This window comes from Neoarius graeffei, chromosome 7, assembly GCF_027579695.1.
Source record: "Neoarius graeffei isolate fNeoGra1 chromosome 7, fNeoGra1.pri, whole genome shotgun sequence".
NCBI lineage: Eukaryota > Metazoa > Chordata > Actinopteri > Siluriformes > Ariidae > Neoarius > Neoarius graeffei.
Window position 1 is genome coordinate 59,723,559 of NC_083575.1, and position 27,930 is coordinate 59,751,488.

At 43.4% G+C, this 27,930-nt stretch overlaps 1 protein-coding gene across 5 annotated transcripts in view; it reads left to right on the plus strand.

Annotated features, from left to right (window-relative positions):
- kat6b (K(lysine) acetyltransferase 6B) overlaps positions 1-27,930 on the plus strand; it is a 56,792-nt gene that overhangs the window by 23,848 nt on the left and 5,014 nt on the right. For 2 of the 5 annotated variants that reach the window (XM_060926117.1, XM_060926116.1), the window contains exons 3-15: positions 13,836-13,944; positions 16,112-16,227; positions 16,336-16,453; positions 16,993-17,125; positions 17,841-18,754; positions 19,744-19,880; positions 19,986-20,092; positions 20,181-20,322; positions 21,294-21,455; positions 21,722-21,815; positions 22,460-22,691; positions 22,909-23,068; positions 23,840-24,061. In XM_060926117.1, coding sequence (XP_060782100.1) covers positions 13,836-13,944; positions 16,112-16,227; positions 16,336-16,453; positions 16,993-17,125; positions 17,841-18,754; positions 19,744-19,880; positions 19,986-20,092; positions 20,181-20,322; positions 21,294-21,455; positions 21,722-21,815; positions 22,460-22,691; positions 22,909-23,068; positions 23,840-24,061 — 2,646 coding nt within the window. The remainder of the gene's footprint in view (positions 1-13,835; positions 13,945-16,111; positions 16,228-16,335; positions 16,454-16,992; positions 17,126-17,840; positions 18,755-19,743; positions 19,881-19,985; positions 20,093-20,180; positions 20,323-21,293; positions 21,456-21,721; positions 21,816-22,459; positions 22,692-22,908; positions 23,069-23,839; positions 24,062-27,930) is intronic. The other 3 variants (XM_060926118.1, XM_060926119.1, XM_060926120.1) reach the window with 3 other exon arrangements.

Sequence of the window (27,930 nt, forward strand, 5' to 3'; positions counted from 1 at the left end):
TTAGCATGTATTGCTATAACCTGGTACAGACATCTGTCCTGACCACAAGGATAATGTGTTTAATTTGTGCACTGTCCCTTTTAAAAATAAAATAAACTCTAAGAAGAGTGTTTGTAGTTTGTATGTACGAACAGAAGTGTTCCTAATAAAGTGGGCGGCTAAGGTAAAGTGTCATGCCGACCGAGGCTGTTTTTTCGACACAATTCACAGCTATGCAACAGCTGTACAGATGTATTTGGTGATACAGTAAGTGAGCTAAATTTTAACAGTGCAAACAATGCCAGAAAAAGAAAAGATTCATGCCGTTGTCATGATTCGTTGTCATGCCGACCGAGGCTGTTGTGTTTCCCTTGTGGTCTTGTCACTTCCGGAAGGGGCAGTGCTGAAGTAAGTAGCTCGAATACGTAGCTCAATAGGGTTTACATGCACTAAGTAGCTCGGCTAAAATCGCATAATCTAGGTCGTGTAGCTCGATTCCAAGAAATCAAGTTCGGTTCAATTTCAGCCGAATTAAGGTGTATACATGGCATTTTGAACTTCGATTTCAGTCGAGCAACGGCAGAAATTCGATTCTCTCTATGTGCATGTAAACGTAGTGAGTGATTCCCCTTCCACTCAAAGTACAAGTGGATATACCATGTGCTATACCATTGGTCCTGATGATGCGCAAAGGTTTAAAGCCAAAGCTCTTGCTAAATAGCTGAATAGTAATAGACTAGTTATTACACACTATACAATAGTTAGTTCCAGTCCACTATTTTGATTGGTCGAGCAGTGTTCTGAGAGGGCTTATATTTACTAAACCTGCACTGGAACATTTCACTGTATGAATCACTCCACTCGTCTGTGTTCGCCATGCAACAGTTCACTTCGTAGTTGGTTACTAAATTGTGTAAAGTCTTCCTAATGGTTATTGCAGTAATGTTAGTGACCTCATTAGCAGACAACATGCTGCTTTTGACTCTAAATTTGAAGGCTCATCAGATGAAAACAAAGAGGCACCTACAACAGCAATGTAGAAATGGAGCTAGCTAGGGAGATGATGATTGTGGCTCCTTCGGTATCTTTCTGCTAGCAGAGCAACAATGAACCAGGCATTTGACCATGTGTCCAAAATGTCAGTTCCTCGACGTTAATTTCTTGTTTGTGGAATAGACCCCTTTCACTGACATCACCCGAAACCGGAAGTAAACAGACCCTGCGCCATATTGGAAGACCAACAAACTCGTGATTAGGGGGAAATAACGGCAGCGGTATGTGAACCCACGAGAATAAAGTGGAGTGGCAAACGACTTAAACAAACAAATCTGAGCTGTTTTATTTATGATTTATTGGCCCAACAGTAGACTTGAAAGAAACCTGTGTGAGACTTGGCAAAAAACTGTGGATATAATGGATAAGTCTGTGCATGATCTGCGGACACTTTGAGGTAAGCAAACGCAAGAAATTCAGATTTAAAACATGCTAAATTGGCCCCAAGTTGACAACTGTATGAGGAGCAAGCCTCCCAGACTTCTACAATTTAATAATAATAATAATTTAGGATGGTTTGGGGCTTGCTTGCTGCTGCCAGGTTGGTTGTTGAGTAGCCTGACTTTTTTTTTTTTTTTTTTCCTTGCGTGTGGTATCATTGTTGACGCGAGGTTGTTTTTTGAACATGCCAATGTGGACACGATTTCCCCTGATGAGTTATGACTTCAGACATGATGCGTGTGTGGAGGTGTGGAGTCCGCGTGATGTGCGCGTAAGAGAGGCTTCTCATGTGTTTGGAGATCCGCGCTCCGAGACAACCACAAGGCTTCTCATGTGTTTGGAGATCCGCGCTCCGAGACGAGCGCAAGCGCCCCTCGTGTGTTTGGAGATCTGCGCTCTGAGACGAGCGCAAGTGCCCCAAGGGAAAAAAAGGGGCCCCCCCAAAATATCGGCATAGTTCGAACACTGAGTGTAGGCACTGGGTGTAAACAACAAATAGTTTACAATGTCTGGGTAGCAAACAGATGGCAGAATTGGTGTCAGGTCCTCCTTATGTTTCCATTCTCCCTTGCCGCGAGTCTTATCGTATGGGTCAAACCCATCAATCACAGCCAGTTTCTCCACATACCGTGCCCTTTCTGCAGCTGGTAATGTACTCACATAACCAGAATTATCATCCATTGTGTCACTTTACTCTCACTCGTGCTTTGTTTTATATTGTGAGTGCATGTACTTGGTCTTCCAATATGGCGCCGAACAAAATCTCACGGCGCGGTGACGTCATGTGAAAGGGGTCTATAGTTTGTATAAAATCAACCTTGCGCTCGCAGTTGTGTGCTTGTGTGGAATATCAGCGTGGCTGTGGTTACCTAGAACTGGATCACAGCCATGCTGATATTCAGTAGAACTGCAGTCTTGCTTGTGTGATCTTGTATATAAATATTTCCTGAGGAAATATTTTATACGAGAGAGATGATTGTTTCCCTTAATTTTATCACAGTATGGTCAAATGAGTAAATAAATTTAAAAAAATCCTATTTATTTATTAACTCCTTTGACCATACCGTGATAAAATGTAAGGGAAACTGGTGTAGAAATGTCATAGTTTAAGGGGATTTGGTTACAATAAACTGCTTTTAATTTTGGCTTGTTCATTGTGAGGGAGAAACACAATCCACTTCAGTGTTGCTCCATTGTGCAAAGTTAGTATTAATTTGTGATTTTTAAACTTATTTCCTGTTGCAAGAACAAAAAAAAATGATCATTAGATTAGTTGATTGTCAAAAATGAGCTTATTCAGTTTTAAATAAACCCTTTGTTGCAGCTCTAATTAAAGTGTGGGGTGGGTTTTTATTTCATTCATTCATTCATTTATTTATTTATTTATTTATTTATTTTTTAAGGTCTCTTCTACCCCTTTTCCACCAAATCAGTTCCAGGGCTGGTTCGGGGCCGGTGCTGGTTCACAATTCGTTCAACTTGCGAGCCAGCTGAGAACCAGTTTGCTTTTCCATAACTCGCGGTGCTAAGCGGAGCCACGTCTGTTACGTTGCTGTATACTTCTGTTATGTCGCTGTATACGTCTGTTACGTCGCTACGTTTACATGAACCTTGGCGCGAATATCAAAGCAAAAACAACACGGAAGAAGCAGCAGCGGCAACAACAACAATAGTAATAATGGATGACTTCGCGTTTGTACAGCTGCTGCTTCTCGTCGCTTAAAAATGGCGCTTTCGCGGTCTTGTTATTGTTGTTGGTCTTAACAACTCCGCCCCCCGCTGACGTAAGCGGTTCTTTCCTCTGGCCCAGCAGAGAGTTGGTGCTAGCCTTGAACTGTTTTTTCTGGCCCCAGAGCCAGTTCTTTGTCAGTGGAAACAGAAAACCCGGGTCCAAACTAAGCACTGGCCCCGAACCAGCCTTGGAACTGCTTTGGTGGAAAAGGGGCATGAGAGAATATTTCTGATTTTTAGCAGTGTCTCAGTTCTGCTGCTGTACTGGCACCCCTTCACCGAGAGATGTTCTGTCCTGTATAGTCACTCTGAAATAATATTCTCAGAATCTTGTAACTCTTGGATACCTAGGACGATGATAAATTTATTAAAAGGAAAAGTAGCCAGCCTTGTTCAGGCCACTTCTCACAGCATCTACCATTTTGCTATAGAGCGTGTTTATAACTTATTGCTGAAATAATCTCTGCTAGGAAGAAGGAGTCTTGGACGTTGTATGAGGCAAAGTGCATATTAATCAGCCGTGCCTTGTGTGGCTGATGTGGTGTTTAGCTGGAAACACTGCACAATACCGTATTTGTGCTATATGAAGCAGTTTACACCAATAGTTTAAACATAAGAGCTATAGATCAGCTGGGAGCAGTGTGTGCTCGGGCATTTTTAAAATATGGTCATGGTAGAAAACTTGCCGGGTTAGTCAAGTTTGTTTTAACATTAGTACTGGTATTTACTAGGGATGCAACAATACTTGGTTTAAAACCGTACGGTACGCCCTACATGGTTCAATACGCCTTTAAACCGCGGTTTTTTTATTACTATTCTTAATATTTTTGCGTTAGAATATATCTCACGCCGTGTGCCTGCTCCAGCATAACAAGCTACTCACAGCAGAGAACCCCTCCTCGCTACAATTAATAGCCAATCATAGGTTTGTCCCGCCCCCTCCACTGTGATACTGAGCTAAGCCAAAAGTTTGCTACGGCGAGAAACTCCGTCATGGCGACTGCTGACGAGAGGAAGAGTTATGAAGATGCTCCGGCTTCACACACATCTGCGGTGTGGCAACATTTCAGATTTGCAGCTGCCTATAATGAGGACGGAGTGAAAACGGTAAACAGAAGTAAGACTGTCTGCAAGCATTGTTTGACCCACCTCCCGTACTCCGCGGGAAACACGTCTAACATGGCTCGTCACCTCAGACACCACCACCCCAATATATCACTTTCTGGAAGCAGAGCATTTGGGCAGGTAACCCCAATAAAAAAACAGCAGTCTCTCTCAAATGCCTTTCAACAAAAGTATAGCAGCAGCTCAGAAAAACACAAACGCATAAGCCACGCGGTTGGCGTATATGGACCCTTTTCACGTGACGTCACGACAAACGCGGCCGCCATTTTGGACATGTACTACCAGTAGTTTACCACAGCCAACATTGAGGAACGGCAGCAAAGAAAGTTTTTACTTTCAGCAAGACTTCCATCATGCCACTATATTGTTGTGCACCTGGATGTAGTAACCATCAACAAACAAGGCAAGGGTTATCATTTTATCGGATCCCGGTAGTTGCTGACTGACGGAGAAGATGGATAGCGGCATACCAACGCTTGTGTAGTGACCACTTTGTTGGAGGTAAGACGAATAAAATAAGCCAGAAAAGGCATTACATTGCTGTTAACATTCTGTGGCGGCGAGTGTGTAACCAAATAGGCTAAAATAACCCATTGTAACCTCTTTGTTGTTCTGTAGTAGCTATTGTTGACTAGCTAATGTCAACAAGTAGCTGGTATGTTACTGTAGCAATGTTTACGTTCAGTCATTTGGATGACTGTTAAAACCTTTCAGTCTCAAGTTTTTCCTTTACTGTATTTACTAGTTTACTGTAATTATGATCCGGCAGCTATTTACACCGGATCCAGTATAAATAGCTGCCGGAGCCAACGTCCGAGGTTCCGGAGCGCGCTCCGGCTTGCTCCCGGAGTGCTCCGGCCGAGGTTCCCCTCAAATTAAGCAGCGCGCGCCAGCTTGCTCCCGGAGTGCTCCGGCCGAGGTTCCCCTCAAATTAAGCAGCGCGCGCCAGCTTGCTCCCGGAGTGCTCCGGCCGAGGTTCCGGAGCGCACTCCGGCCAAAGTTCCCCTCAAATTAAGCAGCGCGCTCCGGCTTGCTCCGGAGCAAGCCGGAGCGCGCTCCGTAACCTTGGCCGGAGCACTCCTGGAGCAAGCCGGCGCGCGCTGCTTAATTTGAGGGGAACCTCGGCCGGAGCACTCCGGGAGCAAGCGGGAGCGCGCTCTGGAACCTCGGACGTTGGCGTGTATGTGTATGGCGATGGGTTTTTAACGACATAGGTATACAGATCATGTGGACCGAAGTCAGGTAAAGACGAGGGCTTTGTGTACTTCCGTACGTCAGTGAACAATCCTGGTGGAAGCAGGTAAACGTCGTTCTCTAAGCCTGCTAACCTCAATTTTTGCAAATACCTCTCCCTCTGCTCGCCCTGTAAATGCCCTACGTCGCTGGATAGTGAAGGTGTTTTCTGCATTTCGCTCCTTTTTCTTGCATGTTCTCCGTTTGTCGCCTTCCTCGCATTCAAACCGATTCGAGCCGAAGTCCACTACATGTCCAAAATGGTGGTCGTGTTTACGAAGGTCACGTGACTGAAAAGGGTCTATACCTGTAAAGGTCTGCAGCCGTTCTCTACTGTTGGAGGCGTGGGATTTCGGTACCTGATGATGAAAACTGTTGATTCACGTTACATGCTGCCCTCCCGCACGCATTTCACCAACACTATAATGCCTGGCCTTTATGAAACGGCGTACAAATGTATTGAGCAAGACTTGGCTAATACACAAAGCCTCGTGCTGACCACTGATAGCTGGACATCCCGGGCAGCAGAGAGTTACCTCACTGTTACCGTGCATTATATCTCGGACTGGGAACTGAAGAGCGCTGTACTGCAAACTCGTCCTCTTTATGAAAGCCATACCAGCGCGCACTTGGCAGATGAACTAAAAAATACCGTGACTGAGTAGAAGACTAGGTTCCAAATTATTTATTGTAATGCACTGGATGAATATCATGCACTTTATCATGCAGTTTCTTTTACAGCTGAAAATATTTTTATACTACACAAAGTATATCTGGCTTACTTGAATAAGTTTGAATTATTTGTTTAAATAAAAAATAAATAAAAGTACTGTACTTCTTCCCACTCCTTTTTCGAACAATGTGCGGTGTTTTGTAATGTCTTGGCTCTTATTTTATTTTTTTAATTTCTCGTTTTCTTTTTTTTTTTAAAGATTTTTTTCAGGCTTTTTTCACCTTTATTGGATAGGACAGTGTAGAGACAGGAAATGAGCGGGAGAGAGATGGGGAGGGATCGGGAAATGACCTCGGGTCGGAATCGAACCTGGGTCCCCGGATTTATGGTATGGCGCCTTATCCACCTGAGCCACAACGCCCCCTCGTTTTCTTTCTTTTGTATGTACAAATAGTTACTTTTTTTTTTAATACATGTTCGAAATAAAAATAAATTCATTCATTTGAAATTGTAGTTTTTCAGGTTTTCTTGCTTTTATAATATTCAAAGCGTATTGAAACAGTGACCCAAAAACCGAGGTGTGAACCGAACCGTGGGCATAGTGAACCGTTGCATCCCTAGTATTTACACGTTTAGGGTTTTCTAAACAGTGTAAAATTTAATAAATGAATACTCCATGCGTACACAAGATGTTCAAGTATAAAATGAGTTTAAGGGGTCATGTGTAACGTACAAACTGGGATGGAGTGGATATGCTACTGTGGCACTAATGGACATTACAGACTTTAACAGTTGGGTGGGTTTTTTTTTTTTTGTAAATTGTATCTTGATGGCTGTTGAGACTATTTGTATGTATTCTTTGATATAGTTTATTTTCCCTTCCCTGTATCCCATCCTAGATGTTTATCATTTTAGGCCAAGAATAACCATTTTAATTCGGTGGTTTATCTTTATCCTTGCCTTTCTCTCCTCCCTCATGTCAATGGCTGCTACTGGACTTTGTGTAGGGAAAGTTTTCATTACGCAAATGCTCTTCAGCCTAAGAAGGCTGATTTTTACACAGTTTGCATTTAAGTGGTGCACAATGCGCTGTGTAAATATAAAAGGTGCAGGTTGAAGAACATAATGTTTTTTGGCTTTCTATGCTGGATGTTTCCAATTCAAATCGAGATAGAGTAAGAATTTATTTGAACAATCAGTACGTTTACATGCACGTCCAAATCGAGCTGCTGTCGGTAATTGAGCAAAGGGTCCCAGCAGGGGTGCCAGAGAAATCCAATCCTACATGCACAAGTGAAATCGGGCTATTGTGCAAGGTGCATTGTGCACCCGAGCCACACGTGGCGCTACACGCCCCATCGTGTTGGTACACTTCCGGTTGTCGTCATGAAGAAGAGCTATAGTGTTGTCAGATACTGCTGACGTCTTCCAGCCCAAAACATGTTCAAATCCGCTAAAATGCACTTAAAACCCCCAATCTGGCAACACTGGCAGTTCCGTGTTCAAGCTGTTCGGCTTGCTCTAACAGACTGTATGGCTACAAACTGTCCGGCGCAGACCACTGTTTTGTAAGACAACTTATTTTGCACAATAATATTTTTCTAAAGTCCATTTTTTGCTTACAAAAAAATTTTTTTTTTTTTTGCTTACAATTTAACTTGTCTTAATAAACACACAAAAAGTTCAATTGTTTTGTTTTTATTGACATTCTTCAGATGTTGGAGATAATACACACACACACACACACACACACACACAAATACAATGACTTGTTTATGTACACAATTCACAGCTATGCAACAGATGTATTTGGTGATACAGTAAGTGAGCTAAATTTTAACAGTGCAAACAATGCCACAAAAAGAAAAGATTCGTGCCGTTGTCATGATTTGTTGTCATGCCGACCGAGGCTGTTGTGTTTCCCGCTTGTGGTCTTGTCACTCGTCACTTCCGGAAGGGGCAGTGCTGAAGTAATTAGCTCGAATACGTAGCTCAATAGGGTTTACATGCACTAAGTAGCTCGGCAGAAATCGCATAATCTAGGTCGTGTAGCTCGATTCCGAGAAATCAAGTTCGGTTCAATTTCAGCCGAATTAAGGTGTATACATGGCATTTTGAACTTCGATTTCAGTCGAGCAACGGCAGAAATTCGATTCTCTCTATGTGCATGTAAACGCACTGAATGTTTTAAGAATGTCTGTCTATAAATTGAGATGTTCTGTGTATGATGTAGTTTTATCTTAAACGGATACATCGAAGTGCTTTTAAAAAAAAAAAAAAATCCTAGTATCATTTTTGGCTGAGCCTTAATGGTTTAAAAGTAGTTATGTAGGTGAGGGTTATCTGTAATGTGCTTTTAAATAATTAAATGCTGCAGATTTATTTAATGTGAAGTATGATCATGCCAGCCCATGGGGAATGGTAAGCTTTTACAACAATGAATAAAGATTTAATTTCTGTCAACTAAACACCCTTCACTTGCATAAAGTAGGACATGTCCCATTGAAACCGTGTTGATTGCATCATCTCAACTGTCACTTGAATTAAACCCAGCCTGGTTATTCATAACCTATCTGAAAATGGATGATCTGCCAGGTTTATTAATAGATCTCTAAGGGGGTTGGTTGCCTGCCTGTTGCATAAAACAATTAGGCTTGCATTACTCTCAACAGATCTCTCACCAGAACACAGTTGATATTAATAGGCTAAATACTGCACAGCAGGAAGCTGAGGCTGCCTGGCTCTCCAGAGATGACAGCCCTATGTTGGATTTAGTGGTGTGTAATTCTGATGCCTGATCAGTATCTCCACTTACAGTCCCCTGATGGCTCAGTCTGCCTCTTGCTGAAAAGCCTTCCGGGAGAGAACGAAACTAAATGTTTGCTTTCAACTTCTGACACTGTTTCAGGAGATGGTGGGTCTCTCTCCCCCCCGCTTTCCCTCAGTCTGTCTCAACTGGTTCTCAGACTGGGGTAAACTTGTATGATTCCATTTTACTGGTGTAGATGTTTGTAAAGGAAACGATTTGAGGATATGGGTCTCTCAGAAACTGGGTCCTGTGGGGGTACCCCACTAAATATACTCCGTCAATAAACTGTATGGTTTTGAATGGTGTTTTTAATTTGAAATAAAATGATGAAAGAAATAACAGAGAAAACTAAGTCTTCGATGTGAATATTCAGAATTTGGCAAAAATTCTGCAAATTTGTGGAAAAATGGTGGCTTGATCTGGGACATGATAAATGGTTGACTACGTCGCATTCCCTTAAAAAGGTTGTAGTCCACTGAAAAGTCTACAGTTATCACTAATTGTATTTTAAGTTGTAACTTTATACACCTAAGGATTGGTGCGCTCACAGAATAATCATAACCATAATAAAACATCATACAAAATATTTGATCACCGTTGTAACTCCATTTTCCGCAGACCCCAAACCAATACGATTGTGTGTTTTGATCTAAACGGAAAGCCTCAGGGTCGAGGTCACTACCTCACCAAAAGTAGTAACTTAAAATCACTACGCCATATAAACATTTAGTTATAAATCTGTGATTTTGTTTTTTAAAACGAAAGCTGAAAGTTAGGTATAGAATGTTTTTCTTACAGAATATGTTACGATGGTAGCTGGTCTTGTATGAATTTCTGAGCTATAAAATGAGTTGTGGTCTATTTTTTTTACCGTAGCGTGTTATTTGTGTGCGGGGAAGGACACACATTAACAATTTGCATGTGTAGAATGGAATTTTCCACTCCAGCAGTTAAAGTTGATCGTGCTTCCATTTGCGGTCTTTGTTACGCGGGTGATCTGTTCGGACGTTATCACTGAAAAGGTGAGTTTTGACAGTTTTATTTTGTTTTAGTCTTGCAGTATAAGGCAATAGAAGGTTTCTTCATCTTTACTTTCATATCTCGTAGTGTTTGCGTATTTTTGGCCAATATTTTGCAACCATGGTCAATTTAGATCGAACTTTTGATAGACTCTCCAGCCAGTTATTTTGCCCCGCCCTTGCCTTGCGCTCCGTCCGGTGCGGTAGTGATGTCCCGTTGCTCGTGCGCTGCAGCAGAGACCCGCGCGACCTTCAGCCGGTACAGTCGCTGTTCTTTTACCACCGCCGTTATTCTCATCTTTCCGGTGTGTTCTTGATTTTTCCATTTTGTCCTATTTCGCCATATCAAATACCCAAAATGTATCATTATTCATATTTAAGTGAATAATCAATTCAGTCATCATAACTTGGCATTTTTAACCCAAGCAATCAAAAAGAGGAAATTTATTCAATATTTTTACTCATCTTTGAAGGAGGGGCTTTAATTCTTCATGATGTAGTTATTTTATCTCATCTCATTATCTGTAGCCGCTTTATCCTGTTCTACAGGGTCGCAGGCAAGCTGGAGCCTATCCCAGCTGACTATGGGTGAAAGGCGGGGTACACCCTGGACAAGTCGCCAGGTCATCACAGGGCTGACACATAGACACAGACAACCATTCACATTCACACCTACGCTCAATTTATGCCGCTTTTCCACTACAAACGCGGCTGAGCCGTGCCGAGTCAAGCTGAGCGGGGCTGTTGGAGTTGCATTTCGACTACAACCGCGCTGAACCGTGCTGGCTGGAAGTGGGTGGACACATTGGGTGGAGTTAGCGAAAGTGGGTGGACGTCATGTGATGTCGTTAAGCAGCGCAAACAGTGACATCAGTTACAGTGGCGGAACAAGTCAGAGCCGGGCTGGGGGCGGGGCAAATGACCGGGCCCTTTATTAAAGCTTATCATAACATCATTTTAGGCTACAAAATGTCCGCAACTGCGGTGTTTACCAATTTCAACACTACCGGGTGCAACTATGTTATTTAGTACATCAAGTCCTTCAAACGAACATGTAACTCAGAAACAAAAAACATTAGGATACTGTACATGGCTCATAATAAAACATCAATAGCCTATACTGCGCACATTATTTGAAGGGCATACGAATGAGCGCTCAGAGGCTGCAACGGTGACAGGAAGAGTCAGAAATAAAAGGAGGGCGGTGCAAACCTCACTGAATGCACTGTGTTTACCAATTTCAACACTACGGGGTGCAACTATGTTATTTTGTACATTAAGTCCTTCAAACGAACATGTAACTCAGAAACAAAAAAACATTAGGCGACATACTGTACATGGCTCATAATAAAACATCAACAGCCTACTGCGCGCATTATTTGAAGGGCATACGACGAGCCTTGCGCTCCGCGAACTCGTCCACGATGCTCTGTATGTCACTGATTCAGTGAGCTTTTAAGCGGTAGTCTCACGACCCGAATAGTAAACAATAAACATGGAGGACATGGAGTCGTTAGTGTTGCTGGTCTTGGTGCTGTGGCTTGTTGTCACCGACAACGCCGACAGATACTGGCAAGAGCGTATAGATGAGGCGAGGCGCATAAGGCTTCAGAAATTCTCGTAATTATTATTCTTCCGGGTTTGCGGTGTTTACAGATCCCAGCGCGCTCGCGGGGGCGTGTGTGGGCATGTGAGGACACTCCTCCTCACCAATCAGTGCACAGGGGAGTGTCTGCTCACGCCCCCAACCTCACTCGGCACGGTTTGGCTCGCTTCAGCCCCACTCCAAAACGGTGCGAGTTTTAGGGGCTAAGCAGGGCTGAAACGAGCTGAGTCGTGCTGGTTTTTGATAGTCGAAACGCGAGCCGTGTTGGGCTGAAGTGAGCTGAAAAAGGGTAGTGGAAAAGGGCCATTAGAGTCACCAGTTAACCTAACCTGCATGTCTTTGGACTGTGGGGGAAACCGGAGCACCCGGAGGAAACCCACGCGGACACGGGGAGAACATGCAAACTCCACACAGAAAGGCCCTCGCCGGCCACGGGGCTCGAACCCGGTCCTTCTTGCTGTGAGGCGACAGTGCTAACCACTACACCACCGTGCCGCCCCTAGTTATTTTATATGTGAATCAATTTTACAAAAACATTAGAATTGTAATCAAAATTTTCCACAGTGGAGGCCAGATAAAGCAAGATACTATCTTTATTCTTATTAAACATGACAAAAGAAACATTGAGTGTTCGGTAAATGCAAAAAAAAAGTAAAATTAGAAAATTTATCTTTTGACCATAATGTCCCAAATGAGAGACCAGTTTCTGAGACTGACCCATATATGAACGGTACGGTTTCGTTTTAGCACCCGGATGAATGTTCCGTCATACCTTTTAGAGGTTCTGTGCATAATTTAAGAAGCTAGCAATGAAGTTTAAACCCCCCACCCCCCAAATTGTGCACTTAACCTTTTAAGCACAGCGTTATCTTGATACCATATTATTACTGTGTTATAAACGGCTAAGTAAAATGAAGTACATTTTCTTGCAATGAAATGGTTCTCTAATTGACAAGTTATGACAGACATGACATTCAGAGAACACAATACATAGTCACATTTTGTTGAATATAAACACTAGCTCAAAACGCCTGTATTAGCTGGCAAGTGGTCAGATGGCAACTTTAACATGATGAGAGGTCTCTTCATCTGACTACTGCTCGCACTGCATGACTTGGTCTGTTAAGGTGATGGTGAAAATAAAAGCTGCACAAAATGGTGCTGCGCCTCAAGTGCTTGCGTTACACAAGCATCCAAAGTTAAAAGCTTATGATGCTACTAGCTACCTTGGTTTAAAAATATTGAGCAGGCAGCACTGAGGTTACAGGAATCCCCCCCCCCCCCCCCCCCCCCCGCCTTCTCCCTGTCCCAATATTGCCTTTCAGTGTAGCAAAAATATCACTGTACTATTACTAATAATCTTCAGATATAGATCGCAGTAGCTATAGGGCCTCTGCATGCTCTTGCGACAAGGATTTCGCAGATAGCTTTTCGCAGACAGTTGTAATTTATCATTGAGCGGGGAGTAATAGGCGTGCGCGATGTTATTCACCGCCACAACGCAAGGGGGCGCGAAGTTGCGAAATCGCTAGGAGTAGTTGGTGGGTGTGGTTAGTGGAGTGTTTATCCTCCGGTTACTTATAATGACTAGAACTGGAGTCGTATAGATGTACGTACTTCCTCAATCAACCGCTCTTCGTGCTGCTCCATCTTCGCTCATGTTTTTAAAAATGGCGGTCGTGAAAACAAACCAAACCGGGAAAGTAGGGAAGCGGAAGTGCGTGTACAGCGGATGTAGAGTGGACCAATCAGAGCCCTCTTGTCTGTGAGGCTTCTGCGGTGGTCACAATTTTTGGAAGGTGCGCGCAGAGCGTCTGCGAAGGTGCGGGGGGCTACGCAGACGCTATCTGCGACGCCGTCTGCGAGGACTGGGTTGTCAGCATAAATTGGCCTATAGAGTTCAATACCCAGAATATTGTAGCTGGTCAGTTTTGACTGTTTTTGAGGCATGAATGTGTCTCGACTTGATGCTATAACTTCAACCTGGGTGTTTTGGCATTCGTTTTATCAGATGTATGTTTTCTGAAAGGAGTATGTGTAAATGTACAGCTTGCATAACTTCCTGATGCTTTCTGAAAGGTGAGGGAGAACCCCTGAATAAACAAGTGTTAATGGTGGTGTTCTTTTTTTTTTCTTTTCTTCCCCCCCCTTGTCTTTTGTCTCTAGCCTCGTGCCGACCCAATACCTATATGCAGCTTCTGTTTGGGCACAAAGGAGTCGAATCGAGATAAGACGGCAGAAGAACTGCTGTCCTGCGCAGACTGTGGGAGTAGTGGTAAGAAATTTATTTCATTTAAACAGGTTTTTGACTACGAGAAGCAGTGAAAAATAGTCGATTACCATCATAAATGGTGGATTAAGGAAATGCATTTTGGTAGTAGAGATGTTTTTCCATGCCATTCTGGTAGATTCTGTGCCTTTTCTCATGATCAGGATTGCCAAGTTGCTGGCTGATAAACCATCTACTTTGTGTAATAATTTGCATTGAACAGTTATTTTGCAAAGCCTTGAGGACTCGTGCTCCTTGTGATAGTTTTATGGCTGGGTTTGACTGAGCAGCATGGGATGTTTTCAGTAATTGTTCTTGAAGTACAGAAAATGCGCTCACACTGTAAAGCCCAGCTGGCCTGCAGTCCTTTTGAGATTGAGGCAGACATGCCTTTACATGACTGTAATGGATTGATTGTGTGCACACAACGTAATGACAATGTTTCTGCCTCGTTAAGATCAAATTATCTTTAATTACCTACTCAGGAGTGTTTGATAATACTGTGCATTTGCACACCAGTCTTGCCAAGGCTTCACACAACTCTACATTACATTGTTTATTCATGTGCAAATATTTAAGGTCAAGTTCGTGTCCATCACAGACTGACCTGTGCCGTTTCAGGTTTGGGCTAGGTTAATTGTGATGTGACTCTTTGGAGACTGTAAATCTATTGAAATGCATGACTGGGTACTTTTTTCAGTCTTGTGCAGAAAACTATTGGCACCTACAGACTGGGATTTCAGCGATCATAAGTTTATCGCAAGCCGCAGTGTGACGATCTAATAAAGTTGGAGATGTACGATGGTAATGTCTATGAATCGTATACAAGAATAAAACGTCCTCCATCTGTGCAGCTATAGTGGTGAACAAAGCTAGGCAAGAATTGAGCCGTTGCTGGTTTGGCGTCAGTGTTGCGTTGATCTCTTGCTGAATTCCTATTAATTGGTTAGTAGACAGGTTGTAGTAGCAGTCACATTGTGAGATGGTCATCCTAAAATTCTGATCCTGTCAGAATTTTGTCTCTGGCTATCTTTGGTTGTAAGACCATGACAACAGCCTTCTTTGAACCTCTCTCACATTGTGCTATAGAGATCTTGCAGTCACGTGACCAGAAAGTACACAGCCGCCATCTTGTCGGTAAAAAAAAAAAACAGCTGAATATTGTTGCACTCGTGTACAGAATGGATCAATTTCAACCGACGGACTACACGGCTCATTTTTCTAATGAACAGATAACTAGATATATGTCTAAAATAAACGATCTACAGATTAGTGACCCTTATGGCTTACCAGATGTAGTTTTCACGACCGTGTCAATGGATTTTGAACTGCCAGCGGAATACCCGGACGTGTATAATTACCTCATCAACTTTCCCTTGCTGTTCAGTGGTGAAGCACTGCGTGCTTATAAATCTCTGCACAGTTATCTTTACAGAATTCAGGATTTGTCAGCGACCCAGATGTGGCATCTTGTAAACAAGAAAATAATCCTCATTGGATGGGTAAGTCACTTAAGTATTGAGTATAGCACTGACCAGCCGATTATAGAATAAAGTAATTCCAGCCGGCTCTGCAGCCTCGCTTTTGCTTCCACTCCCGGCACCGCCTCCTTCGCTTTGCTTCCGATAACAATCCACGGAGACCCCGCTGGTCTCGCTATCTCGTCCGGAATGTTGTGCATGCGATGGAAATCGCTACAAACTGTCATTTTCTGCTGGAAACCAATGTCCAGTAAGTCCATACGGTTGTAGTGGATATTGAAGTCCGGTACAGACGAACAACACGCAAAAATACACACAAAAAAACATTTAAAAAAAAAACGTGCACAGGTAGGGAGAGCTTGTAGCCGCAGCCGTTGTAGTAGAATTGTATATAGTAGGGTTTTCCAGAAGAAAAGGTAGAAGTAGAAGGCGGAAATATGGCGTTTGACCGACAAGATGGCGTCTGTCACAATCTGGATCGGCTGTGACGTCACATGCAAGTGCTCCATAGGCCCACGGTTTTAGAGCCGCTACAGAAAGTACGTATTGCAACGTTTCTTTCACGTTTGGTTATCTTTCCTGTGGGACAGCCCAAAATTGCAGTGCATATTTACTGTAAGTCTTGTTTGTAATTAAATGTCTTCATTAAATGTAGGCTACTTGCACAGAAATGCTTGTCTTTCTTCCCAAAGGCCATCCGTCTTGTCTGAAGTTTTCAGCCAATTTGACTGCAAACGTCAAGGCGTTACGATGGCAATGCATCGAATGTAAAACGTGCAGTTCCTGTCAAGTTCAGGGGAAAAATGCTGTAAGTGTCTTTTTGTTCTCAGTTGTGCAGATATAATTATTAGTATTCTATGTAGGTCAATAAATTGCCACTTGTTTTAGTTTGCGCTTGTCTGTCATTTGTCTGTAGGATGAGATGCTGTTCTGTGACTCCTGTGATCGGGGGTTTCATATGGAGTGTTGTGACCCACCACTCTCCAGAATGCCAAAAGGTACAAGAGGCTTTTCTCAAAATTGCTCGTTTTACAGTAAGTAGAAAGCATCAAAACACCAATCATGCCTGATATGTTACGAGTTCTGCACTCCCACGGCTTGTTCTGTTAAGTGAGCACATTCACATTCAGGCAGTAAAGCTCTTTAAAAGTGCCAGTTTACACAGAGCTTTCAGGCTAAATAAGATGGAAATATATGCCCTTCCTGATGTAGCGCTTTTTTTTTTTTCCTCCCCCCTTCCTCTTTTATTCCCACATAGTCTCCTTCAACTGGCAGCAATTTTGCCTGTGTAGATTCAGACCAACTGTTTCATATTAATGACAAGTTGGCTGAATATAAAAATATTCTTATTGTTGTACTACTTATTAACTTCCTCATAGGAAAACGAAATTAATCCATGGGTCAGCAGTGCTTTTTTTTTTTTTTTTAATCCCCCCCCCCTTCTCTCCTCAAGAATTTTCAATCATTTTTATGATATTTAACTAAGCCTGTTCTCTTTATTTATCTCCTTTTGTCTTTCTCCTTCCTCTGTTTTTTTCCTTTTTTTTTTTTCCCTCCTCTGGCTTTCCCCTAGGAATGTGGATCTGCCAAGTATGCAGGCCAAAGGAGCAGGAGGAAAAACGACTGCTGCACAAAACAGCAGCCCAGATCAGGAGGCGATATGCAAAGCCAGGAAGGCCGAGGAAAAATCTCACGCATCAAATAATGTATGATAAAATATTTCTCACACTGCTTTCCTTATGTTCTTAGTTTGATGCTTAGGGTTGTAACTCTTGTGTTTTCCGTCTTGCTAATCTGTGACCTTTTTTTCTTGTAGATAAAAGCCTTTTCAGCAACGTTCATTTTTCCACTGCTCTTAGGACACCATCTTTAGTTATAAGTTGTTAAGTGTACTTTTAGCCAAGGGCGTTTTATTCTGTTCTATTTTTAACTGGTGTGTGCACGGAGTCTCGGAGGGTATGCTAACAGTTGCACTTGAAGTATCCGGTGTGAATAGGCTCATGAAGTAGTACTATATAGACGCATGGTTATCAAAGTGGGCTCTATGGGGCTGTGTGTGTGTTTGTGTTTAGTTACAGTTCTGAAAAAGTGATAAAAGATAAATGTCAGTGGAAAGTTCAGGAATAGAAAGCGTTCTGGCTCTAACATAGACAAATTTTTATTGTATTGGGTTTTAAATGTTATGATACAAATCTGTACAAAGGGGGTTTGTGGAATTTATTTTGCAGTTAAAAGCTCCCTAGTTACAAATGGTTTGAGAAACCCTGGCAGACAGTACATCTATTATTTCATGAATGTGATCTTTTGTTACTAGGATGATTGAGCCGTTTTGAAAATTTAAGCCTCTTGTATCAACTTTTTTTTTTTGCAACATTTATTTGCTGTAGTGTTTTTGTAACACTATCTGTCGTCCCTTTGCAGGCCTGACAGTGGTGCTGCACGAACCCTTGAGCTGTGCGAGAGGGAGGAGCACAGTCGAGGTCCTAAGAGTTCAACCTGCACTTCACCTACATCCAGCACGGACATGCAGAGTCGCCTGAGCCTCGACATTCCCCTTACATCCACCCCAGCTTCTCTCGCTTCCCCACCCACACTGCCTCCGTACAACAAGAAAACCAAAAGTCTCATCGATGGCCTCTCAAGATTTTTCACGCCCTCTCCCTTGGGCCGACGCATGCGTGCTGACGCGTCCACGTCTTCTGAACCACATAGGCCTAACAAACGGACTTACCGGAAACGCCTGTGCGATCCTCATTCCATCTCAGCGGTGACGGGCACCAGCCAAAGGATAACTGCCCTATGTAGTGCACTCGCTACCCCCTGCTCTTTATCAGGACACAGCCCGACATCACTGAACCCCAGTCAGTCTGATTCTCCTCAGAGCTCCTCTTCCCAGTCGAGCGGCCCTTCGCTCAGCAGTCTTGCAAGCAGCAGCCAGCTGAAGGGGCTATTTGATGGACTGTCTCACATCTACGCAACTCAGGGACAGTCCCGGCAAAAGGGACTGCCCAGCTATGCACCACCTAAACGAGGCCAATGCACCCGGGACCCTTCCTCCTCATCTACCGCGCCTTTGCAGCTCCATGGTAATAAGCCCATTGAAGGGTTCGGTAGCAAACTAGCCTCTGTATCCTGCGCAGAGTCAGGCTGGCCACCTAAGAGAGGAAGGCCCTTTAAGACAGCACTTCATTTTAAGCGAGCCCCTTTCCTGAAGAAGCACAGGCTTTTAGGCAGGTTTAGGTTTAAAGCGTCCCCGCAGAGGGGCAGTTCCACACCAGGGAGGAGCAACCTGGCGCATGGACGAAACCATGGCACGTGGTCTGCCCAGAATCGTGGTAAGCAGTTGGTCTTGGCTAACCAGCTTTAAGACATTCTTTTAAATGCAAAACCATGTTCTTTGATGAATGCATTGCCTTTTTCTCTTTTTGTTTCTAAAGCCAGTTAAGATATGTATACCAAAACACTATTCAGGTCACTAAGGTGGTGTTTACATTAGACCGTATCAGCGGATCATCAGATTAACGTTTTTAAAACGATTCGCGTGCACACAGCAACGCCAATACACGATTCGCGTGCACACAGCAACGCCAAATACACGGATACGCTAATCACATGACTAATTAGACGGCACGTCACATGATCCCAGTGCATATCGGGCATGCGCAAGTCACTCACCACTTGCAAGTGGAAGGATGGCAAGCGAACATCATCTCCAGCAGATAAACACACCTGGCTGTGATGTTCATGTTCTCACTGAGTTTAAGTGCCTGAAGGAGGTAAATAAGTTGAAATGTGTAAATAAACGTCAGTGCGGCTCAGCGCTTCCTCCTGCGCTCCAAATCACTCCGCCCTGAACAGCGAGTGCCCTCTGGAGGGTGCGCACTCCGGCCCTGCGCAGCTCACAGAGCGCGTGAGTGAAGCGCACGAGCAGTGATTCGGGACTGAGCCGCTGTGTGTGTGATCCCAACGCCAGCGAATCAGGAAGGTGGATGTCACAGTGACGTTGTCCAATGACGACGTCAGCTAGAGCTCAGCACAGCGTTTCCTCGTTCCTCAATGTTTACATAGCACCGGATCAGATACGAACTGGGTTGAATACGTGGGCCCTGGCGGATTCAAGTTGTTCCGCCTGTGGAGTCGTTTCCCGGCGTTTTAATGTGCACGGACAGTGCATCCGCGACGAAAACGAGACGGATACGGTCTAATGTAAACACCACCTAAGAGGTTAATACTGAATGGCAGTTTTACAAAACGCTTTACAAAACATCCTAGTCGTCTTTAACAATGTTTTATTGTGCATTTATTTATTTATTTAAATTCTCAGTCTTAAATTCCTTGAGATGCCTAAAAAGAGAAGTTCAGGAAACAAGGTTACCTTTGTCCAACGATCAAGTAACTGAAGAAGACATTAAGATGTTCAAACATACCCAGGACCTCACCACCAAGGTGAATAGTCTTTGTGTAAGCATGTCATGGACACTTTTATTTATTTATTTATTTATTTATTTGTTGATTTTTAAATTATTGGCTAAATTGATTGATTTAATGATTTTACTTCAATAACAGAGGACTGAACTTGTAAGCAGCGGTGATCACGGACCATCAGTCATAGAGATTGGGAAATTTGAAATACAGACATGGTACTCTTCACCTTATCCTCCAGAATACTCGAGGTAATTGCCCTGTTCTGTCCTGTTACATGGGCAACAATTTAATTTAAAAAAAAAATCTGCATTACTTAAACATTTGTTTTTTCCTCAGATTACAAAAGCTGTATCTCTGCGAGTTCTGTCTGAAGTACATGAAGAGTCAGGACATTCTGCAAAGACATTCAAATAAGTGTGGCTGGTTTCACCCGCCGGCTAATGAGATCTACAGAAAAGATAACCTTTCTGTGTTTGAGGTCAGTTGAGCATCTTCAGTGTGGTGTGCAGTCTAAATGTGTGCATCTTAATTTAATCAAATCTTCGTTAGCAATGCTGCATGGAGTACTATATATGTCAATGAAGGGCATCGATCTACCAGGCTCCCCATTTTTCAAGCACTTAGATGGCAACTTGGTCTGCCTGCGTTTAACTAATTTTGGTTAACATTATGCTATTAATCAACCACACACATTTTTGAGCACTTAGAAAGCTCTTTAAATATGGACTGAAATCCATAGATGCTTGCAGTGTCTAATCAACATAAATTAGAATTTGTAATTTAACACAAGTATTTGCTGTCTTGTTTTCCAGATGTTGAGAATGGGGGGGGGAAATATCTGAAAGGCTTATGTAATTCAGCCATGTTGTGCTTGGTATCTAATTGAAAGGCCTCTGATGTATATTAAGAGCGTATTAGAAATTTGCTTGCAAAGGTGATGAACAAAACTGAAGTCTTTTTTTTTTTTTTTTTTTAAATAAAGCAGACTTTTTGATGCCAGCGTCATGCCCGTTGGTTCCCAAAATATGAGGGGTTAGTTTTCGGAGTAAAACTAAAATGGGAAATTTTCAGGGTGGAATCTGCATTCTTGCTTAACTCTTTACCCCTTTATGACGACCCTGTATATATCCCGTAATGACGACGTATGACGCCGGCGTGTATGCACCATAATGACATTTGACGCCTTTTTTTTTTTTTTTTCCCTTGTAAATATGTTCTAAGGGTGAACAGTATATACATATACAAGGGTGGCTGTAGCAACTGCTTTAAGGGGTAAAGAGTTCAATTCAATTCACATTTATTTGTCATGTGCATATTAGTACAGAGTACCACAGCAATGAAACAGTGTGCCTTGGTACTCTCTCCACACCGTTTAATAAATAAATAAAGGAGCTGTAGCATGTAAAGGTGTGTTCACTCTGTCTGTATTCACTCTCTCTCTACCTTTAGGTTGACGGAAACGTCAGCAAAATTTTCTGCCAAAACCTCTGTCTGCTTGCGAAGCTTTTTCTTGACCACAAGACGCTGTACTATGATGTGGAGCCTTTCCTTTTCTATGTTCTAACTCAAAACGATGAAAAAGGTTGCCATCTTGTAGGATACTTCTCAAAGGTACATGCTTTTCATGAATTCTGAAAATATTGCTATGGTTATTGACCTCACCTCTCCAGTTATACAAGATAGTGAGGCTCAAACCCATATTTTCTGTGCCCTGACCAATACATCTGTGGGGTGGGGGGTGTCTTACCCCCGAATTTGGGAACAGTGGCATTCTCTCTGCATGTTTAGTTTGGTTCAGTTGAGGACAGCAGCAGGTGCAGTGAATTGCCTGCGTTGGCAGTGCTGTGACATGCACTATCTATTTCTTCCTCCCTCAGGAAAAGCTTTGCCAGCAGAAGTACAATGTCTCCTGCATAATGATCATGCCCCAGTACCAAAGGCAAGGATTTGGGAGGTTCCTCATTGATTTCAGTAAGTTGTGTGTGTGGTGTGTGCCCCCCCCAATTCCTATGTTTGAACAAACTTGCTGCATTTCACGAGTTATAATAAGCTAACATTTATGCTGTTGTCTACTTTTTGCACACAGATTTGAATACAGAATTTGAATGACTATAAATTCCTTTCCCCATCAAACATTTGATTAGCGCGGGTGGTTGCTCTTTAGATTTGAGGGAAGATGAAAATTTCTGTACTTGGTGGTGGTTGTTGTTAACCTATTGGTTCCATGTCCCCGTATGATCGTTCCATGGTGGCTATGAAACTGAGGTGTGAGAGCTCTGTGCCGCTCTTTTGAGCGCTCTTCCCAGGTGGCTGCATTAATGAAGCTGATGGCCGCTAATGAAAGAGTACCACATGAGGGCAGCGCTCTGTCTAATCATGGCTAAAGCAGCTCCGTAATCAGGCCCATCTCTCTTTGTTTAGTAACCATAGCCTGTTTCATGGGAGCACTCTGCAGGCCAGCATTGTGTCCCACAGCTCCCAGCATGCATCAGAATGCCTGCAGGAGGCTGGGGAGTGTTTCTGCTTATAGAAGAAGCAGCATGTCTTGTTTACAGTGTCAAACTAGTCTTGACCTCACATTTCCTGACATTTCTCCCCTCCCTATTTCTTGCCAGGTTATTTGCTGTCCAGGAGGGAGGGCCAGGCCGGGTCCCCAGAGAAGCCTCTATCAGATCTGGGTCGTCTGTCGTACTTGGCGTATTGGAAAAGTGTCATACTGGAGTACCTGCACAATCGCCCGGATAAGAGTGTGAGCATCAAGGGAATGAGCAAAGCCACAGGCATGTGTCCACATGACATTGCCACCACACTCCAGCAGCTCAACATGATTGATGTGCAGGATGGCAGGTAGGTTTTCCTCCGTTGCCGTCTTATTTACACACAGTTTTTGACAGGCGTTTCTCTACTCCCATAGATCAGTTCATTTTAACCCACAACACCAGCCTTTAAGCTACTGGGGTGAATTGGAGCCTGTGCTTATGATAGCTGTTATTGCTCATGTGCTTGAACTGTATTGAATTTTCTCTCTGCTTTTGTTTTCTCACGGTTTTGTTCTCTTGTATAGATTTGTGATCTTTCGAAAGCATCAGACAATCCAGAAGCACATGTCAAGGCTTGGAGAGAAACCACGTCTTTATGAGGTTGACCCTGACTGTCTCGTCTGGACTCCTGCTAAATCAGGCTACAGAAAACCCTCTGAGAGCCAGCATAGAATAGGAGTGGAGGTAGACATCATTCCCATTGCCTCTTCTTTGTGTTCTGATTTATTTATTTATTTTTCTTTAATTATTTTAAACACCGTTGTTCTTGGTGGTGGTGTAGCATTAACTGCTGGCAAAGTAGTTTTTCACAAAACTAATACTGTGGTGGTTTTGGATTATGCTTTTTCTGGCTTGGCTTAACAGCGTTTTTTATTTAAACACCCCATGCTGAACCAGAGTATAAAATTTACCTGTTATAACAAGCCAGACCTGGAATGGGACATTTTGGCCTATACCCCTAACCACAGACCGTTGCCTGCTTCCAGTGTGGTCAGTTACTGTGTGGTCTGTGGACTGTTTGACAATATTCTTTGATAGTTCACTAACCTTGTCTGAAACACATTAAGGGTATGACTGCGCTATGTGTAAACCAGCCATGCATGTTATGTAGCTGCGTAATATCAGGATTATAAATTTGCTGATAACTGTGGGTCACTTGTTATGCTACTCTGCATTACAAGTTTCTGGCTGGAGTTCTGGGAGTTGAAATGGAGTTCACAGATGACCGTTACTGAGCTTCCTGAGTAACGTAGATCGGATCTCGACATTAATATCACTGTTCCTTTATTTATCTATCTATCCATCCCCCCCAGTTAGGAAAAAGTAAATGCTTTAAAATCACTTGCTAATTAGGAGTTAAACTCTTACTGCTGAAATGCTCCTTTTATTCTGTATGATTGCAATCGGAGCAAACTGGCTAATGTACACCATTGCTTGTTTTCTTTTGAACACTAGAAAGCAAATCTTGAGGTATGCGGCGACTCGGCCACTGAGAAACGAACACGAAACGTGAGCAGTAGAATACCTCCTCTTACCAAGAGTAACAACTGCACCAGACGGAACCCAGAGCAAATGCTGACTAGCACCGTTGAGAAGAACTTGAACGTCAGCGAGGAAAGCAGCAGTGATGACGATACTTCAGTCCGATCTCAGTCCACACCAGGACTCAAGCGAAAGGTAAGCATTCAGCCACAGGGAACCCCGTTAATGTCCTAAAGCCAATGCACTTCTTTAGACACTGCTTTTTATGGTGTCCACCAGCTGTGGCATTGATGAGGCACCATTGCCTTGTATGCTAAGGCATAATTTTTTTTTTTTTTTTTTTTTTGGTAAATGGACACCCTTGGAATAAGAAATATATTCATGTCTGTTTATTTAGGAAATAGTCTAATCATTTATCTGTTTTGGTTCAAAAACTAGCGTAGTTTATTCCCTTTAGTTGTGTTTAGGCAATATTAAGTTTTAGATCAATGTGTGACTCGAGTTAAACGTGTCCTCATTGCATAAAAACAGTGCTTTGTTTTAGCCCATGTTTACATTAGACCGTATCAGCGGATCATCAGATTAACGTTTTTAAAACGATTAGCGTGCACACAGCTACACCAATACACGATTTGCGTGCACACAGCAATACCAATACATGGATACGCTCGGCTCCGCAGGCATCCTGCGCTCCAAATCACTCCGCCCTGAACAGCGAGTGCCCTCTGGAGGGTGCGCACTCTGGCCCTGCGCAGCTCACAGAGCGCGCGAGTGAAGTGCACAAGCTGTGATTCGGGACTGAGCTGCTGTGTGTGTGATCCCAGCGCATGTCACTTACCACTTGCAAGTGGAAGGATGGCAAGCCTAAAGACAATCATAACTACACAATGGGCAGTATTTGCATCAGTATTTGCAGTATTTTCATACTTTTATACTCTTTAATGAAAGGTGATACAAGGCGGAAGTCCGCGCCGTTTTTCAGCAGTCGCGTCACATGACCAACGCCAGCGAATCAGGAAGGTGGATGTCACAGTGACGTTGTCCAATGAGACGCCAGCTAGAGCTCAGCACCGCGTATCTGCGTATTCCGAATGTTTACACAGCACCGGAGCTGACACGATCTGGATTGAATACGTGGACGCTGGCAGATTCCCGTTTCCCGGCGTTTCCAGGCGGTTTAATGTAAACGGACAGTGCATCCGCGAAGAAAACGAGACAGATACGGTCTAATGTAAACGTAGCCTTAATGTTGAGATTTTTGCAGTAGGATTAGTAAACCCCAGAATGTCTCCTAAGAGTCAGCCAAGACCAGTAAAGACTATGTTGTGAGGGATGTGCGGTCAGCTTAGTCCTGCTTGCTCTCATTTGGGGTTTCATACTGGCAGAGCTTTCCAATCGAATGGCCTGTGGCTCAGATACTGTGGTCTGAATGATGGAGCTTTGCATTTAGAGCATGAGGCATGCCATTCAGAATGTGGTCACATTTCCCTATGTTTAGCGTCGTCCTTAACTGTATCCTCCTCATCCAAACCTCTGTTTTGTTGGTTTAGAGTGCACTGGGGTCAATTTGGTGGGGGGCGCATCTCTATCCCGCTTATGAACTGCTGTCTAACAAGCTTCATCATTTCTGTTTAACTTGTACGCTGTGCATGTACTAAATTCTCCCATAGTCTCCATTCAGAACCCAAAATACAGGTGTGAGAACACGGTCACTCATCTTGTGATCCGATCTCTTGGACCATTTGATCACATTACATTTGTACTATGAATGGCAGTGTTAGCAGCAGCAGCATCAAAAGACTGCCTAGTCACTAGTGTTTGCAAGTTCATGGTTTTTGCATCTGACCAGGCTATTTTTGAACTGCCAAGCCACACAGTTGTATGGCACACAGGTTTTCTTTTTTCATTGCTATTTGCTTTTTCTGTGCATGCTTCAGTCCCCCCAGAGTCTCATCTCATGACCTCTTCTTACCATTATAGTCATTACTAAATAAATGTGTTTAAGTTCTCATAGCCATTCTTTACTCATGACCATATAAGCTTGAATCATTATACAAGACCATTTTGTAACTTTGGTGAAAGGTTCTTGGCAGAAAATGTGTTTAAGGAAATGGCCTGGTTTTAATACTGCTTCATTAAAAATATGGCATGATGCTGCTCTCCTTTTGAATATTTCAAAGTGTTTTGTGAAGATGGTCTTGATGTTTGACAGTATTGTGGAAGGGTTGGGGTTGTCTTCTCCCCCTGCCGATTTTTTTTTTTTTTTTATATATATATATATACACTTGGCAGCCATCATCTCATTATCTCTAGCCGCTTTATCCTGTTCTACAGGGTTGCAGGCAAGCTGGAGCCTATCCCAGCTGACTACGGGCGAAAGGCGGGGTACACCCTGGACAAATCACCAGGTCATCACAGGGCTGACACATACACTACCATTCAAAAGTTTGGGGTCACTTTGAAATGTCCTTATTTTTGAAAGAAAAGCACTGTTCTTTTCAATGAAGATCACTTTAAACTAATCAGAAATCCACTCTATACATTGCTAATGTGGTAAATGACTATTCTAGCTGCAAATGTCTGGTTTTTGGTGCAATATCTCCATAGGTGTATAGAGGCCCATTTCCAGCAACTCTCACTCCAGTGTTCTAATGGTACAATGTGTTTGCTCATTGCCTCAGAAGGCTAATGGATGATTAGAAAACCCTTGTACAATCATGTTAGCACAGCTGAAAACAGTTGAGCTCTTTAGAGAAGCTATAAAACTGACCTTCCTTTGAGCAGATTGAGTTTCTGGAGCATCACATTTGTGGGGTCGATTAAATGCTCAAAATGGCCAGAAAAATGTCTTGACTATATTTTCTATTCATTTTACAACTTATGGTGGAAAATAAAAGTGACTTTTCATGGAAAACACAATTGTCTGGGTGACCCCAAACTTTTGAACGGTAGTGTAGACACAGACAACCATTCACACTCACATTCACACCTACGGTCAATTTAGAGTCACCAGTTAACCTAACCTGCATGTCTTTGGACTGTGGGGGAAACCGGAGCACCCAGAGGAAACCCACGCGGACACGGGGAGAACATGCAAACTCTGCACAGAAAGGCCCTCGCCGGCCACGGGACTCGAACCCGGACCTTCTTGCTGTGAGGCGACAGCGCTAACCACTACACCACCGTGCCGCACTTTGGCAGCCATCGTGTGACAGTTAAAGAAAACATTATTGTACCGTTTGATAGTATTTTCCATTAAAGCTTTAAGGTCAAATGGGGAGAAGGAATGCAAATAAATCTACACCCGTAAGCTTAGAAATGCCAGAAGTTTAACGACAATACAGATGCACTGTTAAGAATATATTCTGACCAGTTGCCGTAGATGCTGTAGGCTGTATAATGCCGCTTTTCCACTACCAACGCGGCTGAGTTGGGCTGAGCCGTGCCGTGCTGAGTTGGGCTGAGTCGAGCTGAGTGGGGCTGTTGGAGTTGCATTTCGACTACAACCGCGCTGAACCATGCTGGCTGGAAGTGGGTGGACACATTGGGTGGAATTAGCGAAAGTGGGTGGACATCAGGTGATGTCGTTAGGCGGCGCAAACAGTGACATCAGTGATCTTTTAAGTGGTAGTCTCACGACCCGGAGAGTAAACAATAAACATGGAGGACATGGAGTCGTTAGTGTTGCTGGTCTTGGTGCTGTGACTTGTTGTCACCGACAACGCCAACAGATACTGGCAAGAGCGTATAGATGAGGCGAGGCGCATAAGGCTTCATAATTCTCGTAATTCATAATTCTCCTTCTTCCGGGTTTACGGTGTTTACAGATCCCAGCGTGCTTGCGGGGCGTGTGTGGGCATGTGAGGACACTCCTCCTCACCAATCAGTGCACAGGGGAGTGTCTGCTCACGCCCCCAGCCTCACTCGGCTCGGTTTGGCTCGCTTCAGCCCCACTCCAAAACCTTGCGAGTTTTGGGGGCTGAGCAGGGCTGAAGCGAGCTGAGTCGTGCTGTTCTTGGATAGTCGAAACGCGAGCCGTGTCAGGCTGAAGTGAGCTGAAGCGA